General features: G+C 41.8%; 1 protein-coding gene across 2 annotated transcripts; it reads left to right on the top strand.

The window, feature by feature from the left end:
• The first annotated feature begins 234 nt into the window (after positions 1-234).
• LOC139550891 (cAMP-responsive element modulator-like) lies at positions 235-17,645 on the top strand. 2 transcript variants are annotated; one of them, XM_071362131.1, is made up of 8 exons: positions 235-376; positions 3,533-3,653; positions 3,925-4,056; positions 4,885-4,976; positions 7,128-7,270; positions 7,783-7,959; positions 16,027-16,189; positions 16,569-17,645. In XM_071362131.1, the coding sequence occupies exons 1-8, from the start codon at positions 237-239 to the stop codon at positions 16,711-16,713; spliced, it is 1,113 nt and encodes a 370-aa protein (XP_071218232.1). In that variant the 5' UTR covers positions 235-236; the 3' UTR covers positions 16,714-17,645. The 2 variants fall into 2 exon arrangements, with proteins under 2 accessions (XP_071218232.1, XP_071218233.1); XM_071362132.1 differs by lacking the exons at positions 235-376; positions 3,533-3,653; positions 3,925-4,056; ... (1 more) ...; positions 7,128-7,270; positions 7,783-7,959 and adding an exon at positions 9,717-9,875.
• The last annotated feature ends 1,241 nt before the right edge of the window (positions 17,646-18,886 follow it).

Here is an 18,886-nt window from a genome sequence, read left to right as displayed (position 1 = left end):
TTATAGAATGCTTGGTCTAATCTTTAAACGTATTTTTCACTCTGTCAGTAACCTATTGATTTTGATATACGGTATCAAAAAGGTTAAATAAGTTAATTCTAACACGTTTCTACGAGTCGTTTTGTACAGTACATTGCTGTCTAGAGTCATACAATTGTAAAGAAATTATATTTGTTGTCCTCAATCTACAGTAATGTGTAAAGCTCCTCCCATGTGTAGTTTTTTCCCCCCCTGTCATGTTCAGTTGGAGAGGACGAGCGCTTGGTCGACATTTTAGCACTGCATCATCAAGACTGACGTGGGGACTACGTGGGCAGAGGCTCGAGCCATCCACTCCTACCATAATTAGTGACGAGTCTGACTACGTAAAACTTTGGTAAGTTATTACACGGTAGACTAGTCGTGGGACTCGTTCTGAAGAAAAAAAAAAGTAGAGACAACAAAACAGAAAGATCACGGTTTACAATGACGCATGGACAAACTTCCAATTTGTCAGTCGAATCTACAGGCTAATGACAATGTTAGCTAAAGCTAGTTGCTAGCTCTGGTTACGTGGACAATCTCCTTCCTGTGTGTTAGCCAGCTGAACTACTTTATGCAAAGACACGAATGGAACAGTTTGCTCGCTTGCTAACTAACGTTAAACTGGCATAGACAGAGTGAATTGGCTTGCCAGCCAGCGTCCGTATTACTTTTAGAAAACTAGTAACTGTATGTTACTAGCTAACGTTAGTTACATGAGAAATAACGTTAGCTATCCACCTTTCGTGCTTTTCGGTGTTAAGTCGCAGTTTCTCTCGAGCGTTTGTCTACAGCTGCATAAACTACGCTACTCCATTCGCGTTCAATTTTTGGAAAGGTTACGTTAGTTAGCCAGCTAACGAAAAAAAATCCCTGTTAATAAATGTACCCAAAGTCTATTTTGTTTAGGTGCTGAATATGGCTACAAATTAACAATTTCAGAGTGACAGCTTCGAAACTCTGGACCCTCCCCTTTTGTATTCAGACAGGCATGCGGCTGTCTTTGCTACATGGGAGTTATTCCGGGGGGCACAGCTCTGACTGGGAAAAATCTTTTGGAACGGGTTATCCAACTCGGAATTCCAACTCGGAAACCCTGGTTTCTTTATAGCGCTCCGACATGAGGATCACTGACTTCATGTTTTGAACTCTTTCCCCCCCCCGAGTTCCCAGTTGACTTGAAAGCACCATTAAAAAATGGAAAGCATGAACCAAGCAAACGCAACAATCAAGTTTCACACAATGTTTAATTGAATACATTAATTTTAATTAAATCAAACGTTTGAAATGTGTTTCATGTAATGCATTGTCACTGAAGGGGTTTGTTCTGTAGTGACAGTAGGCCACTTGTAACTTAATCAAAAGCCCTCGAATTGATGGCATTTGTTCTCCAATATGCAAAGACACTAGTCATTCCTTGCATTTCTTTAAAGTGTGTCCCAGTTTAATCAATATGTTTACAGCACAGGAGGACCCTAACACAATACTTTAACTAATGGGCTCCCAAGTGGCATAGGGATCTGAGGTACTGCATCTCAGTGCAAGAAGCGTCACTACAGACCCTTGTTCGATTCCAGGCTGTATCACAACTGGCCGTGATTGGGAGTCCCATAGGGTGGCGCACAATTGACCCAGCGTCGTCTGGGTTAGGTTTTGACCGGGGTAGGCCATCATCTTAAATAAAAATTTGTTCTTAACTGACTTGCCTAGTTAAATAAAACAAATGTGCTAACAGTTATTTTACATATTCTTATTCATTCCTTTACACTTGTGTGTGTATAAGGTAGTTGTTGTGAAATTGTTAGATTACTTGTTAGATATTACTGCATGGTCGGAACTAGAAGCACAAGCATTTTGCTACACTCGCATTAACATCTGCTAACCATGTGTATGTGACCAATAAAATTTGATTTGATTTTGATGGCAGCCCAATCAACCAGCACTGTTTTTGAGTAATCAGGCAGTTGTTCCGTACAAATGACAACATTAATTGCTTTAATCTAATGATATAATATTGAAATAGTCTTAGACTTACATTTCCCAAAGGGAGCATAATTTGTTCTTATCTAATCATCTATTAGGGTGGCTTTTTGTGCACTTTTCAGCAGCCATGGCATCACCCAGGTGGGTGCTACATGTTTTGGCAATGTTCCAAACCAACTCATTACAGACTCCCATTCTTAATGATGTCTCTGCGCAAGTGAAAAGTGATTAGTGCTTTTTTGGGTTGATTCTATTACAAAAAAATCATCACGGTTTTCGGTTTAGATTTAAAAAATTATGTGGATTGAATGCTGTAACAACTCAGAATAAAACCAATTAATAAAAGTTCCATGATGGGAAAGGGGGATACCTAGTCAGTTGTACAACTGAATGCCTTCAACTGAAATGTATCTTCCGTATTTAACCCAATCCCTCTGAATCAGAGAGGTGTGGGGGGCTGCCTTCATCAACATCCACGTGTTCGGCGCCCGGGGAACAGTGGGTTAACTGAGTTGCTAAGGGGCAGAACGACAGGTTTTTACCTTGTCAGCTCGGGGATTCGATCCAACAACCTTTGTAGTGACTGTCCAATACTGCTTATCACTTATTAACCATTTTAATCACTTTAATAAAATGTTTCAGTTGTGTATATCACGTTTGTTTTATTTCATTCCAAGTCATCATCTCTATAGAGCTGCTGCCTATGAATCACTGTTTTAGTAGTTCTTCAAAGTAAATAAGGCATACTTTTATGACTGCTGAATACTAACTATCAATCACTTAGATCATGTATTTTTAAGGTAAAGATACCTTGCTTTCTATCCCTCTCGATCGCACGTTCTCTCTCCCTGTCTGCTCCACAGACTGGACAAGTAGGCGGGCGAACAATGGATTATGGTCATTGTAGTTAATTACCATGTTTTCTGCGCTCAACTATTTGGAATATTGGCCTGTTGGAAACTACAACTGTACTACATCGCACAGTTCAGGCTTGATCTGATGATCTCTAAAGAAACTGTGCACCGAGCGCACAGATAAAAAAAAAAATGGAATTAAAGTAATTGAACCTACGTTGCTCAATTCGTTTTTTAAAAACAGAAAAATAACCAACATTTCAGTTAATTGCTCAGTACGACCCTGCACTCAATTTTAGATTTGTTTTTCCACTGTCCCATTAATCCATATTTACATATTTTTGTTGTAGTTAAATTCATTTTTTTCATTCAAATATGGATTCATGGCACAGTGGATTTTTTTATTAAGTGCAGACACATAATTTAGAATGAGATTTTGATGTAATATGAGTTGGTGTGGAGTGTTTTCTTATATGCTTTATTGCTTTATAGTCAATTGCAAGTGCTCACTCAGAAAAATGTGACAACCAATTTCCTTTGTAATGATACAAAATATTAAAAATTATGGTTTCGGGGGGGATCAACTACAAGCTACAGGAAGAGTGAAAATAAGGATATGTGAAAAAAAATGTGAACTTCCCCTTCAATTGTGCTCAATTTCCTGACATTTCCAGTCCGATGACCATGGACACAGCGGTTGCGTCATCACAGAAGGATGGAAGTGTTGATTACTCTCTGTCTGATGAAGAACCAAGTCAGAGTGAATCCAACTCACCGACTGCTGTACTTACTCAGGTAGCACCTTTTGTGTAGTGTGTGTTGTTGCCATTATCACTCATCATCACTCTTATATTCAGAGATGCATCAGGGTCTAAAGCCTGGTCCCAGATCTGTTGGTGCTCTTGCCAACTCTGTTTCTCATTGTCAAGCCAAACAACAATAAATGACAAGGAGTTGGCATGATGGCACAAACAAGCTAATTTAGACACACTGATGCTGGAGTATCCTTTTCTCAAATATTGTTAATGGGTAGTAAAACAATTCAACGTCTCTTGTTTTTCTCCAGGTTTCCGGAACAGGAGACTCCGCTGGCATGACAGTGGTGCAGTTACCTGTTGAGCAGACAGTTCAGGTCCAGGCTGTCATCCAGGCTCCTCAGGCCTCTGTCATCCAGTCACCACAGATGCAGACTGTACAGGTAGCTACTAGAGCTCCATCCCTTCCTTATACCCTCAGGTTGCGTCCCAACTTGCACCTCTTTCCCTATAGTTCACTACTTTTGAAAGTAGTGGTCTATAGGTGTCATTGGGGATGCACTCGTCTTGGCTCAATACAGTAATTCAGTAGTTCGTTTTTTCCCCATAGAACAATTCCAGAATGGTTTTGGGGACTTGTAGCTGTAGTTTGTTAACCTGAGTGCCAGTCTGTTTGTCCCATCATGCCAAATTCTTGTCACTCTTTGTCATGTCATTGATAATGACAGCAATGGAGTTAGGAAGAGCACAGACATATCTGGGGCCAGGCTAGTAGTTTCTGATGTTGTGTATCAGTGATCCCAAGGATGTAACAAAGGGTATCTTCACATCTACAGGTGTGGGTGTTCTGGCTCTAATGCAGCACTCTCTTAATTGGCCTTGTCTGAGAAATGGGATCTGTGATTTAAGCTAATCACTTTGACCTTCATGTGCCGGATGTTGTATTGTGTCTGGCAGTCTCTTAGAAAACACGCTGTCTGCTTGCATTAGACAAATCAGCACGTCATGCTCATTTTCCTTTTTTCTGTAAATCACACTCCCCAACAAAGAATGAGTCACAAATGGCACTCTATTCCCTATAGTGCACTACCTTTGACTAGAGCCATGTGAATAGGGCAATAGGGTGTTATTTGGGACACAACCTGAGATTTATACTGTTTGGGAATGACTATTATTTTTCAGTATTCAGTAAGGTGTTTTAAAATGGAGGGAGGTGGCCCTACACAGGGACCGTGTCTATGCATTACTTTCACACCCTCTTTTTGCTCCAGATCACCTCTATAGCTGGGCTTGAAGGTGGGGAGTCGGCAGTCACAGACACACAGAAAAGAAGAGAGATTCTCTCAAGACGCCCATCTTATCGGTAGGCAGACATGAAAACATTGCAAATATAAAAATTGTATGTGTCCCAAAGGACACCTTATTTCCTATATAGTGTATTACTTTTGTCCAGAGACCTATGGGCCCTGGTTAAAAGTAGTTCACTATAAATGGAACAGGGTGTAAGTTTATATATTTGGGGCAGCACGTAGTGTAGCGGTTAGGGGTGTTGGGCCAGTAAACAAAAGGTCACTGGTTCGAATACCCGATCCGACTAGGTAAAAAATATGTCTGTGCTCTTGAACAAGGCACTTAACCCTAATTGCTCCTGTAAGTCGCTCTGGATAAGAGCATCTGCTAAACGACAAAATTTTTATATAGAGTTAATTTGGAAAGTATTCAAACCGCTTGACTTTTTCCACATTTTGATATGTTACAGCCTTATTCTAAAATTGATTAAAAACAAAAAATATCCTCAATCCACTCACAATACCCCATAATGACAAAGTAAAAACATATTTTAGCAAATTTGAGAGAAAAAATTAATAATAATATTACATTTAAATAAGTATTCAGAACCTTTACTCAGTACTTTGATGAAGCACCTTTGGCAGCGATTACAGCCTAGAGTCTTCTTGGGTATGATGCTACAAGCTTGGCACACCTGTTTTTGGGGTTTCTCCCATTCCCCTCTGCAGATCCTCTCAAGGTCTGTCAGGTTGGATGGGGAGCATCGCTGCACAGCTATTTTCAGGTCTCTCCAGAGATGTTTGATTGTGTTCAAGTCTAGGCTCTGGCTGGGCCACTCAAGGACATTGAGACTTGTCCCGAAGCCACTCCTGCGTTGTCTTGGCTGTGTGCTTAGGGTCGTTGTCCTGTTGGAAGGTGAGGTGAACCTTCGCCCCATTTTGAGGTCCTGAGCGCTCTGGAGGAGGATCTCTCTGTACTTTGCTCCGTTCATCTTTGCCTCGATCCTGACTAGTCTCCCAGTCCATGCCGCTGAAAGAAATCCCCACAGTGTGATGCTGCCACCACCATTCTTCACCGTGTGTATGGTGCTAGGTTTCCTCCAGACGTGACACTCTGCATTCATGCCAAAGACTTGAATCTTGGTTTCATCAGACCAGAGAATCTTGTTTCTCATGTCCGAGAGTCTCCAAGCGGGCTGTCATGTGCCTTTTACTGAGGAGTGGCTTCCGTCTGGCCACTCTACCATAAAGGACTGATTGGTGCAGTGCTGCAGAGATGGTTGTCCTTCTGGAAAGGTTCTCCCGTCTCCACAGAGGAACTCTAGAGCTCTGTCAGAGTGACCATCAGATTCTTGGTCACCTCCCTGACCAAGGCCGTTCTCCCCCGATTGCTCAGTTTGGCCGGGCGGCCCAGCTCTAGGTCTTGGTGGTTCCAAACTTCTTTGATTTTAAGAATATTGGAGGCCACTGTGTTCTTGGGGACCTTCAATGCTGCAGAAATGTTTTGGTACCCTTCCCCAGATCTGTGCCTCAACACAATCCTGTCTCTGAGCTTGGTTTTTTCTCTGACATGCACTGTCAACTGTGGGACCTTATATAGACAGGTGTGTGCCTTTCTTAATCAGGTCCAATCAATAGCATTTGTATTTTTTTTTACTAGTCAGTTAAGAACAAATTCTTATTTACAATGATGACCTACCCCGGCCAAACCCGGACAACGCTGGGCCAATTGCGCGCCGCACTATGGGACTCCCAATCACGGCTGGATGTGATACAGCCTAGATTTGAACCAGAGACTGTAGTGACGCCTCTTGAACTTAGATGCAGTGCCTTAGACCGCTGCGCCATTCGGGAGCCACAGGTGGACTCCAAGTTGTAGAAACATCTCAAGGATGATCAATGGAAACAGGATGCACCTGAGCTCAATTTCAAGTCTCATAGCAAAGGGTCTGAATAGTTATGTAAATAAGGTATTTCTGTTTTTATTTTGAATACTTTTGCAAACATTTCTAAAGGCGTGTTTTTGCTCTGTCATTATGGGGTGTTGTGTGTGTATATTGCTGAGGATTTGAAAAACGGAATCAATTTTAGAATAAGGCTGTAATGTAACAAAATGTGGAGAAAGTCAAGGGGTCTGAATACTTTCCGAAGGCACTGTATAACCATTGACATTTCAAAGCAATCCAAGCAGAGTAGTTCATTACGTGCTTTCCTCTTTCCTTCAGAAAAATCCTCAATGAACTATCAACGGATTCCTCCTCAATTCCAAGAATTGAGGAGGAGAAACCTGAAGATGAGGTTCCACCCTCCAGTGTTTCTTCAGTTCAAGTTCCAACTTCAATCTATCAGACCAGCTGTGGCCAATACAGTGAGTTTCATTAGGCTCTGGTCAAAAGTGGTGCACTATACAAGGAATAGGTTGCCATAGTTGGGACGCAACTATGGTGTAAATGTTGACGTGCACTCACTATTGTGACATTTAAGTTCCATATCCACTTTGTGTTATTGATAAGAGATCTTAAACTGAGTATTCATTGTGGAAGCTAAATTCTCCATGTTACAGTAGTGCATCAATAAGCCAGTCACCCAACCGTACCATCCATACCAAGTACAGTACTTTTTTATATTTGAAGAAAACATCATCTAATAGATCGAAAGGTGCTGCTTAGAAACGGCTGATAACAGTAATGAGCTATTTGTCGCCGTGGTCAAAAATGCAGAACTGCATGCGACTTTTGTCCCTCGTTGACAAAATAAACTCCCACACCCTTTTACTTCTGCACATTGATTATTCATGTTTTGGTCAGAGACCTTTTTTAGATTCACACTAACATCCACATATACCTCTGAGTAACCCTTCTAAAAACGTGTGTCCCTCAGTTGCCATCACCCAGGGGGGAGCCATCCAGATAGCCAGCCCAGGCAGTGAGGGCCTCCAGGGTGTACAGTCGCTGGCCATGTCCAACTCTGGTACCCAGATCCTGCAGTACGCAGCCCAGGCAGGGGACTCTGGACAGCAGTTATTCTCTGTGCAAGGTGGCCAGGTGGTGATACAAGGTAAGAACGGTACTGAACCCTTTACACTCGTGGGAATTGGCTTATGTGGATACGTCTAAATTAAACTGTTTCTTACAGAGGAAATATGAAAAGCATATACATACGCATGGTAGTAATTTTAAAGGGAACAGTTTGGAGATAATGGGAACATTATTAGACCAAAGTTGAGGACACAACAGTTCACGTTACACAAGACTGAATCCAAACATTACAATGTTAATTTTATGTGCATTTTACGTTTACTGTACTTTTCACCATATTTGTTGATAACGAAATCTGAAAATACTGTGGATACATTCAGTAACATGATAAGAATATTCCTGGAACATGTTGGGTAGGTGTAACATAAGGGTTTGAGTGAGAGGACTAACTGGTGTCTCCAATGGGACATCTCTCCAAAGTGCACAGTTCCTAAGTCATTTCAATGTACTTTTATGACTCAAAAAAGAGTCTTCAACGCTAAGGTACTTTTTGGAGCTCTTTTAGCTGTGCCGTTGAGAGACTAGAGCAAGCACACTTGTAGTTGTTTTGTTTGGACCACAACCCTGCATCCCCACTATCACACATTTACTGTCGTTGTTTACTCAATCCAAAAACACAATCTGGGTCAGGTAGGAATTCTTAGTGTTAGGCTTTCACAATGCAATTCCGGAAAATAGATCAAGATTTTGGTGTGCATAGAAAGGAGTCATGAGTGCATTCAGGTGTGCATTCCACAGTGAATTCTCTTCACAACAGACAAACAGGCTCATTCTGTTCAGAACAACCCAGGGTTTGACGCCATGTCATCTTGTAACTGTACATCAAACATAGTGATCATAAACATTAATACTGTACATGACATGAGTTTTATGATATGGAAATGTGAAATGCACATTTGGACTCAGTGTTTGGCTTGCTTGTATGACATCAAAGTGGTATTTATTATAATCTTCAATGTCTCATCTTCCAAAATACATAGAGCCCTTTTCATTTACAGGATTTCCCTAACTCAGACAACCCAAAATCTGCAAAACTTGCCCAATTAGCAGGAGGGATGGGGGCAACTTCTTGTCGTGTGCGGTGCTCAAGTTCAGAACGGCTGTCAGTCAAAACCCATACAGCACTGTGAAGCACAGAGCCTGAGCTCTGATGTCATACATAGTATGTTACTGTACAGCCACTGCGTTTCAATTTAGGCACTAATCAGTGCCCAAATTTGCCTTTTTCAACCCGAACACGGGTATGAGTGTAAAGGGCTACATGAACTCCAATCTCTTTATGTCCCAAATGGCATGCTGTTCCCTAAATCAGGATGTTTTTATTTTATTGTCCAGTGTTGGTGATCACGTGCCCACTGGAGCCGCTTCTTCTTGTTTTTAGCTGCAATAGCAGCTGCAATAGCCCATCCGTGACAAGGACCGACTAGTTGTCCGAGATGCTGTTCTGCACACCACTGTTGTACTGCGGCGTTATTTGTCTGTTTGTGTCACGCCTGTTAGCTTGCATGATTCTTGCCAATCTACCGTGACCTCTCTCGTCAACGAGCTGTTTGATCTCCATTGCCTAGTTGCGTCATAGGGTCTAAAAATATCCAGCTAGCCCTCCCTGCGTCTTTCCCTCCCTCCCCCCTGCCTCACTGCATTGTGTTGCTCCACTTTAGCATTTGATCCAGGAGAAGAGCAGGGGAGGGGCCTAGAGGCGGAATGTCTTATTGACTTCAGCAGGGACAGTGATGTCATTGTGATGTCAATGTCCCTAATTGTAATTTTGTGCAAAGTTGATGGGTGACCCCTCCATGTAGAGAGCAGGCAGAGCGAGACACACACAGGCAGATAGAAAGACACAGTCTGATAAAGACAGAAAAAGTGTCTGGTTCTGTGGAGCCTATGTTAGAGTAGAATATATGGCTGTTACTGGAGATGAGACTGAATCAGGTATGTAACTGTCGTTTTTAAGTTTTTCTTTTGTAAGTGTTTCTCAGACTTAGATTTTCATAGAAAATGAAATGTTGCATGCTGGCAGTAATTGAAAATGTATAGCTGCATTGTTGTACAATTCAGATAGATATCAATCTATCTGCATCGTCTATATTTCGACGGCTAAATACATCATTTTTATACATTTTGTTTTTTTGAGGAATGACTTTAATGTTGGCTTGGTTAAATATCTTTACAGAACTTTTAAGCATTGATAAAAACGTGTATGTAGTTTACCAAAGGTGCCAGTTCGCTTGGAGTCTTCAAAAGTCTTCAGAGTATTTTCTCAAGATACTGAGTGTTTTTAAGGGAACAGAGGAAACCAATAGCAAACTGAGACGTGCACTAACTGAGGGTTAATAGCTAGCTACCAAGAGGCATCTTGCCCACAGTTCTTTCTGAGACTTGAATACCTTGCAAGAGTACTGTATAATTACCATTCAACATTCCTGTAGTGAAAAGCTAGACATGACTGTTGACCGAACAAGGCGGTAAGTGTTTGGTTAGCTTGCTCAATCCGCCGGTACCGGTCTGCCTGCCCCCTGAAATGCTCAAACAGAATGCTTCTCTGGATCAGCGAGGGAGAGGGGTGGTGGATGTGTGTTGACGTCAATCCGGTTTCCTGGAAGCAGATCTGGGCAGGGAAATGAAAATGCGTCGAGTGAGACCCAGATTGACGTCAGCAGGGAGTCATGCTGTGATTAGGCTACAGACAGAACAGAGCCCTCTGAGAGCAGTGAGCACAGCGTAGGCGTTGCCAGTTTTAGTAATCCACTCAGATGACGAGAGAGAAGAGCTCACTCATGCGTTAAAACACTAGTGCAGTGGTAGCATTTGGGCTATTATCAAGTCATAAATGTTACCAAAAAAGCTATTTTTTTTGTGAAAGCATAGTTCATTTGTATAAGTGTTTGTTCTTGCCATATAGGTGCCTTCAGAAAGTATTCATACCCCTTGATTTATTCCACGTTGTTATACAGCCTGAATTCAAAATGGATTAAATTTAAAAAAAATCTCACCAATCTACACACAATATCCAATGACAAAGTGAAAACATGTTTTTAGACATTTTTACAAATGTATTGAAAATGAAATACTGAAATGTCTCATTTACATAAGTATTCACACGCCTGAGTCAGTACATGTTAGAATCACCTTATCCTTTAAACAATTCTTCAAGCTCTGTAAAGTTGTTTGTTGATTTTTCCAGATGATAATCAAAATTTAAAACTGTAATTAGGCCTATCAGGAACATTCAATGTTGTCTTGGTAAGCATCTCCATTGTTTTAGGCTATTGTCCTGCTGAAAGGTGAATTTGTCTCCCAGTGTCTGTTGGAAAGCAAACTGAACCAGGTTTTCCTCTAGGATTTTTCTTGTGCTTAGCTCTATTCTGTGTCTTTTTGTCCTCCAAAAATCCCTAGTCTATGACAGCACCCATAACATGGTGCAGCCACCTCCATGCTTGAAAATATGAATCAAATCAAATTTTATTTGTTACATACACATGGTTAGCAGATGTTAATGCGAGTGTAGCGAAATGCTTGTGCTTCTAGTTCCGACAATGCAGTAATAACCAACGAGTAATCTAACCCAACAATTCCACAACTACTACCTTATACACACAAGTGTAAAGGGATAAAGAATATGTACATAAAGATATATGAATGAGTGATGGTACAGAACGGCATAAAAGTTATTTAGTCTGTCTGGGAGCAAGACATCCTGGTCGGCGACGGGGCTGGTTTTCTTTTTGTAATCCGTGATTGACTGTAGACCCTGCCACATACCTCTTGTGTCTGAGCTGTTGAATTGCGACTCTACTTTGTCTCTATACTGGCACTTAGCTTGTTTGATTGCCTTGCGGAGGGAATAGCTACACTGTTTGTGTTCGGTCATGTTTCCGGTCACCTTGCCCTGGTTAAAAGCAGTGGTTCGCGCTTTCAGTTTCACGCGAATGCTGCCATCAATCCACGGTTTCTGGTTTGGGAATGTTTTAATCGTTGCTGTGGGTATTACGTCGCCGATGCACTTTCTAATGAACTCGCTCACCGAATCAGCGTATTCGTCAATGTTGTTGTTGGACGCAATGCGGAACATATCCCAATCCACGTGATCGAAGCAGTCTTGAAGCGTGGAATCAGATTGGTTGGACCAGCGTTGAACAGACCTGAGCGCTGGAGCTTCTTGTTTTAGTTTCTGTTTGTAGGCTAGAAGCAACAAAATTGAGTCGTGGTCAGCTTTTCCGAAAGGAGGGCGGGGGAGGGCCTTATATGCGTCGCGGAAGTTAGAATAACAATGATCCAGGGTTTTACCAGCCCTGGTAGCACAATCGATATGCTGATAGAATTTAGGGAGTTTTGTTTTCAGATTAGCCTTGTTAAAATCCCCAGCTACGATGAATGCAGCCTCAGGGTGTGTGGTTTCCAGTTTACATAGAGTCGTAGAGTTCGTTCAGGGCCATCGATGTGTCTGCTTGGGGGGGAATATATACGGCTGTGATTATAATCGAAGAGAATTCCCTTGGTAGATAATGCGGTCGACATTTGATTGTGAGGCATTCTAAGTCAGGTGAACAGAATGACTTGAGTTCCTGTATGTTGTTATGATCACACCACGTCTCGTTAATCATAAGCCATACCCCCCCCGCCCCTCTTCTTACCAGAAATATGTTTTTTTCTGTCGGCGCGATGCGTGAAGAAACCAGCTGGCTGCACCGACTCCGTTAGCGTCTCTCGAGTGAGCCATGTTTCCGTGAAGCAAAGAACGTTACAGTCTCTGATGTCTCTCTAGAATGCTACCCTTGCTCGGATTTCATCAACCTTGTTGTCAAGAGACTGGACATTGGCGAGTAGTATGCTAGGGAGTGGAGCGCGATGTGCCCGTCTCCAAAGCCTGACCAGAAGACTGCTTCGTTTGCCCCTTTTACGGCGTCGTTGTTTAGGGTCGCCGGCTGGGATCAGATCCATTGTACTGGGTGGAAGGCAAAACACAGGATCCGCTTCAGGAGAGTCATATTCCTGGTCGTAATGATAGTGAGTTGACGTTGCTCTTATATTCAGTAGTTCCTCCCGACTGTATGTAATGAAACCTAAGATTACCTGGGGTACCAATGTAAGAAATAACACGTAAAAAAAACAAAATACTGCATAGTTTCCTAGGAACGCGAAGCGAGGCGGCCATCTCTATCGGCGCCGGAAGAGAGTGGTACTCTGTGTATTTTGTGTTGGATTTGCCCCAAACATAACACTTTGTATTCAGGTCAAAGTTAATTTCTTTGCCACATTTTTTGCAGTTTTACTTTAGTGCCTTGCAAACAGGATTATTGTTTTGGAATATTTTTATTCTGTACAGGCTTCCTTCTTTTCACTCGGTCATTTAGGTTAGTATTGTGGAGTAACTACAATGTTGTTAATCCATCCTCAGTTTTCACATATCTGTGTAACTGTTTTAAAGTCACCATTGGCCTCATGGTGAAATCCCTGAGTGGTTTCCTTCCTCTCCTGCAACTGAATTAGAAAGGACACCTGTCTCTTTGTAGTGACTGGGTGTATTGATACACCATCCAAAGTGTAATTAATAACTTCACCATGCTCAAAGGGATATTCGATGTCTGCTTTTTGCTATTTTTACCCATCTACCAATAGGTGCCGTTCTTTGCGAGGCATTGGAAAAACCTCCCTGGTCTTTGTGGTTGAAATTCACTGCTCGACTGAGGGACCTTATGTATGTGGAGTACAGAGATGAGGTAGTCATTAAAAAATCATGTTAAACACTATTATTGCACACAGAGTGAGTCCATGCAACTTATGTGACTTGTTAAGAACATTTTTATGCCTGAACTTATTTAGTTTTGCCATAACAAAGGGGTTGAATACTTATTGACTCAAGACATTTCAGCTTTTAGTTTTTTGCCCTTTTTCTCCCCAATTTCGTGATACCCAATTGGTCGTTACAGTCTTGTCCCATCGCTGCAACCCCTACGGACTCGGGAGGGGCGACGGTTGAGAGCCATGCGTCCTCCGAAACACGACCCTGCCAAGCCGCACTGCTTCTTGAAACACTGCTCGCTTAACTCGGAAGACAGCCACACCAATGTGTCGGAGGAAACGCCAACCGAAGTCAGCTTGCAGGTGCCCAGCCCGCCACAGGGAGTCGCTAGAGCGCGATGGGACAAGGAAATCCTGGCCGGCCAAACCTTCCCCTAACCCAGACAACGCTGGGCCAATTGTGCACCGCCTCATGGGTCTCCCAGTCACGGCAGGCTGTGGCACAGCCTGGGATCGAATATGGGTCTGTAGTGACGCCTCAAGCACTGCGACGCATTTGTAAATATTTTTGAAAACATAATTACACTTTGACATTATGGGGTATTATGTGTAGGCCAGTGACGCAATCTAAATTTAATCAATTTTAAATCGGGCTGTAACACAAAATGTGGACAAAGTCAAGGGTTGTGAATACTTTCTGAAGGCACTGTAAGCATGATGATAGTTTGTGACAAACATCTTTAGTTTTTTCTCTCCTGTAGTTACTTTGCAGTTACTATTAGAAGAGATTAGAAAGGTATTTATCAAAATACCAGCGATCGGATGAGAATCTCAATTTCTAAACCGAGTAGCACATTGGAAATAAGTGTATTTTACGCTTTTATGTGTTATCCTCAGATTTAAAAAAATATATATGTATTTTGTATGTATTTTATTTTTAAAAATGTGCCAAAACAGGTCAGAAATGTACAGTACCAGTCAAGACACACCTACTCATTCCAGGGTTTTTCTTTATTTTCTACATTGTAGAATAATAGTGAAGACATCAAAACTATGAAATAACACATATGGAATGATGTAGTAACCAAAAAAGTGTACAACATATCAAAATATATTTTATATTTGAGATTCTTCAAAGTAGCCACCCTTTGCCTTGATGACTTTTGACTGGTACGGTAGATTGGGAAATAGATTAGAGGTATACAGTATAGAAAGTGAGTCGGGGAATGGGGGATCGAACCGCTCTCTAGGGGCATATGTGGTTCAGGGGCGGCAGCACTACCACTAGACTACCCCCTGGCAACCTCTGGGGTTTCTTTGTACTTTGAAATAGTTTTTTAATTAATCATCACCAAATAATGTAGGCTGCTATCAGTGAGGCTGTCTCTTCTTTCACTTTTGATGGCAGTTATCCACCCAGTAACCAGATAATGACAATTGTCTTCACATAATTGTAGTAATTAATCCCCCCCACCATCGCCTATAAAGCTAATATCCTCTCTATTCTTTAATGTCAATGTGCACGTTGATCATCTGATAAAGACAAGAACACTGGTTACATAAGCTGCTTGTTCAGAGGTTTTTTATGACATCAACCAATCAGTGAAATGGTTTTTAATTGAGTTAGGTTCTACTGTGTTGGGCAAGGTGATTGTCTATCAATCCTGGTTGTTGGTGTTAAGTCACAGGCCATTGGTTAATCTTTTTACAGAGGGGTCAAAGGTGAGGGTTCCTGGCTCTCGTCATGGATCACGCTCTGAATGCATCCCAAATGGCACCATATTCATTTTTTATAGTGCACTACTTTTGACCGGGGCCCAGAGGGAATAGGGTGCCATTTGGGATGAATTCTCACACTCTCCCAGTCCAGATTTGACAGAACTACTCAGAACTACTCCCTAATTTGGCAGCTGTGCTGTGATCTTAAATCTGTCTGTATAAAAATAACAATTTAAATTAGGTTTGTTTTGCTTAGTTCACTTGTGTCTGTTGGAATCTGGGCTTGTCTGGTCGTTTTAATAGAAAGAGTGGTCAGTTGTTTTTTTTGCCGTTAAAAGTATTCCCATCTACTTTATTTGTATTTTGTGTTTGTCTAATTTACAGTTGCTCATCTTCTATCTATCCTGTAAATAGATAGAAGATGATGAGTAATCTTTGTGATTGAAGGACTTGAGTTAAAAAATACAGTACCTGATTTTCAACCAGCAAGCTAAATACAGGTGGTCATTACAAGTGAGAATTTGTATTCTGATGTCCTGTCTGTCTCTCTGTGCAAGGGATGAACTTGATTTAAGTAAATTACTATCAAAACTAACCCTGATGTTCTGTCTGTGTTTTCTAGCTGCCACTGGAGATATGCCAGCGTACCAGCTGCGTTCGCCCACCTCGGGCCTGCCCCAGGGCCTGGTGATGGCTGCGTCCCCAGGCTCCCTGTCCATGCACAGCCCCCCGGTGCACACTGAGGAGGTCACACGCAAGAGGGAGGTCCGCCTCATGAAGAACAGGTGAGACAGACGCAGTTGGCGTCCCAAATGGCACCCTGTTCCCTTTTATAGTGCACTACATTTGACCAGAGGCCCTGATCAAAAGTAGTACACTATAGAGAGTAGGGTGCCTTTTGGAACACAGACACAGAGTTTACTTGAATTGCTCTGAATTTGGCTAACAACTGAGAAAGGGGAATAGATTTCAAAATCATTCATACTCATCTTTCGGTTTCCTCCCTTTCCTGTAGATTTTTAAAGCACCCTTTTGATAATTGGTTAGCTATAAAGGTTGAGTGGATGTTATGTGAATCGTCTGAGGTGTATTTGTTCACTTTTGATTGGTGCTAAGTGCTGTAATTTCTCCCACTGACCATCTCTTTTCCCGTGTCTTCTCTAGGGAGGCTGCACGGGAGTGCCGCAGGAAAAAGAAAGAGTATGTCCGGTGTCTGGAGAACCGCGTGGGAGTGCTGGAAAATCAAAACAAGACCCTCATCGAGGAACTCCGAGCATTAAAGGACATTTACTGCCACAAGAACGAGTAGCTCAGGAGCTGTACTCAGCCTTGTGCCAGGAGAGAGAGATCCTACTAAAAAGGCTCATATAGTTCCGTTTACAGACTGACTGCTCTAAAAGACTGGAACAAAAACTACTTTCACTGTCTACTCCGCTTTTTCAGGCCCAGTCACTTTGATACTGCATCAGAGGTTGTCAGGCGGCCATAGGCTTGTGCTCTCCGGGCACAAGTCAAGTCTTGGTCTGGCCCAGGGCCCCTGTCTGTCCTCACTCATGCGCTTGCAAGTGAATACATAAGTGTCGCCCAGCCGCGTTTTGCTTTTGCTATTTTCAGGGAGGCAACCAATGAGAAGCCAGCCTGCAGAGGAAAAGGAAGTACATGTGCTTCCTGAAGGCACACCGCTCACCAACACTGACTCACCACAGTGGAGAAGCAAAAACTAAAGACCTGCGATAGAGCCTCATTATCAGCCAGCAAGTTTGTGCAAGCAGACTCACCAGCAAGCCAACCTACCTTAGCCTAAGTGCCAGTCTGTTTATGCTATCATGCCAACTCCTTGTTTGGCTTGACAATGAAACCAATCAAGTTGGCAAGAGCACCAATAGATCTAGGATCAGGCTAAACCTACCCATCTTTACTTTTCACTGCTAGCTAGAGTTGTTCTTATATTACTGTACTTCTCTTCTCACCTTGGCTGTTGTCAACATTCCTTTGTGAAATGAGATTAACCCCTTCTTTCAGGACGAAGTGTGATGAGTAAATACACTTTCTGCATCATTGAAGTTTTGGGATGCTGTGTTTGACCATTTGAGTTAATTCAAAAATGTTTGACTTAAAAACGGTTGCATTGGACCTTTATGTCCATAGCAACTAATTCCTGGGTTACAATGAAGTACCTTTCTGTGATTGTTTTCAATTAAAGTGGTCAAAAATAAACCAAAATTTGCTTCTTAGCAAAGAGCTATTTCTCAAGCAAGAATTTAGCTTGGGCTGTCTGGGAGTGGTCTGAGCTGTTATTGGCGAGTTTTGGAACGCTTTTTCTTACAGGTCTATTAACTAATTTAATAGTGATGTCACCAGGCAGACCAAAACACCATCCTACCAAAACAGGCTGAAATTACAGATGGTCTTTTCAAACAGCTCTTCCACTAAAAGGGCCTTATCGTAAAAAAAAATGCAATTTCACAGTATTATTCCAACCTCATAGTTTTGAAATGATTTTAAAACACAGGCAAATCTAGTTTTTGACCGCACTGGGCCTTTTAATGTGTTACTTGAATTAATGTGTAAGACCCAGTGTCAAGGATGTCAAGCATTAAATATTTTATGGCAATTTAGCTAGCTAGCTTGCTGTTGCTAGCTTATTTGTCCTGGGATATAAACATTGGGTTGTTATTTTACCTGAAATGCTGAAAGGTCCTCTTTACCTGAAAGGTCCTCTACTCTGACAATTTAATCCACAGATAAAACGGTAACCAAATTTGTTTCTCCTCATCTCTCCTCCTTCCTTCAGGCTTCTTTTTCTTCTTTAGACTTCATATGGAAGTTGGAAACCAACATTACAGCATTACTACAACCGTGTGGAGTGTGGACCTCAGTTCATCTTTCAATCACCCACATGGGTATATGCTCCTAAAATCCAATGAGGAGATTTGAGAGGCAGGACTTGCAGCGCGTTGAGTGTCACAAATAGAACCACATTCTCTTTTAGCTCCCGGCTACGCAGCCGGGAGCTAAAATTTACATGACATGCCCCTCAGAGGAATTTAAATTAAATAATGATATATTTATAGCCATCTGAGGAATCTTATCTCACCAAGACCATGTTGAAATGACTACTGCTATGCTACTCTTTCAAAATGGCTACATTTTCCGTTTACTGAATGGCTCACCAATCGTTCTCCACTTTGTCTGTCTTGGAACATTACTGTGCCAGTATATTGTACACATGTTTAAAAAAATATATATATATATATATATATATATATTACAACCACAGAAAGTACTGATGAACTAATGCTTGGGTATTTTGACTGTCTTTATAAAAAATGTATGTGAATGACTTGCTAATAACAGGTAGGATGTGTCGCAAATGGCCCCCTATTCCCTTTATAGAGCACTACTTTTAACAAGTCTTATGGGCCCTGGTCAAAACTAGTGCACTAAATAAGGAATAGTGTGCCATTGTTTAAAGGGTATTG

This window comes from Salvelinus alpinus, chromosome 23 (assembly GCF_045679555.1).
Source record: "Salvelinus alpinus chromosome 23, SLU_Salpinus.1, whole genome shotgun sequence".
Lineage (NCBI taxonomy): Eukaryota > Metazoa > Chordata > Actinopteri > Salmoniformes > Salmonidae > Salvelinus > Salvelinus alpinus.
Note: the sequence above shows the minus strand (reverse complement) of the source record. Positions and strands in the feature narration are given on the sequence as shown.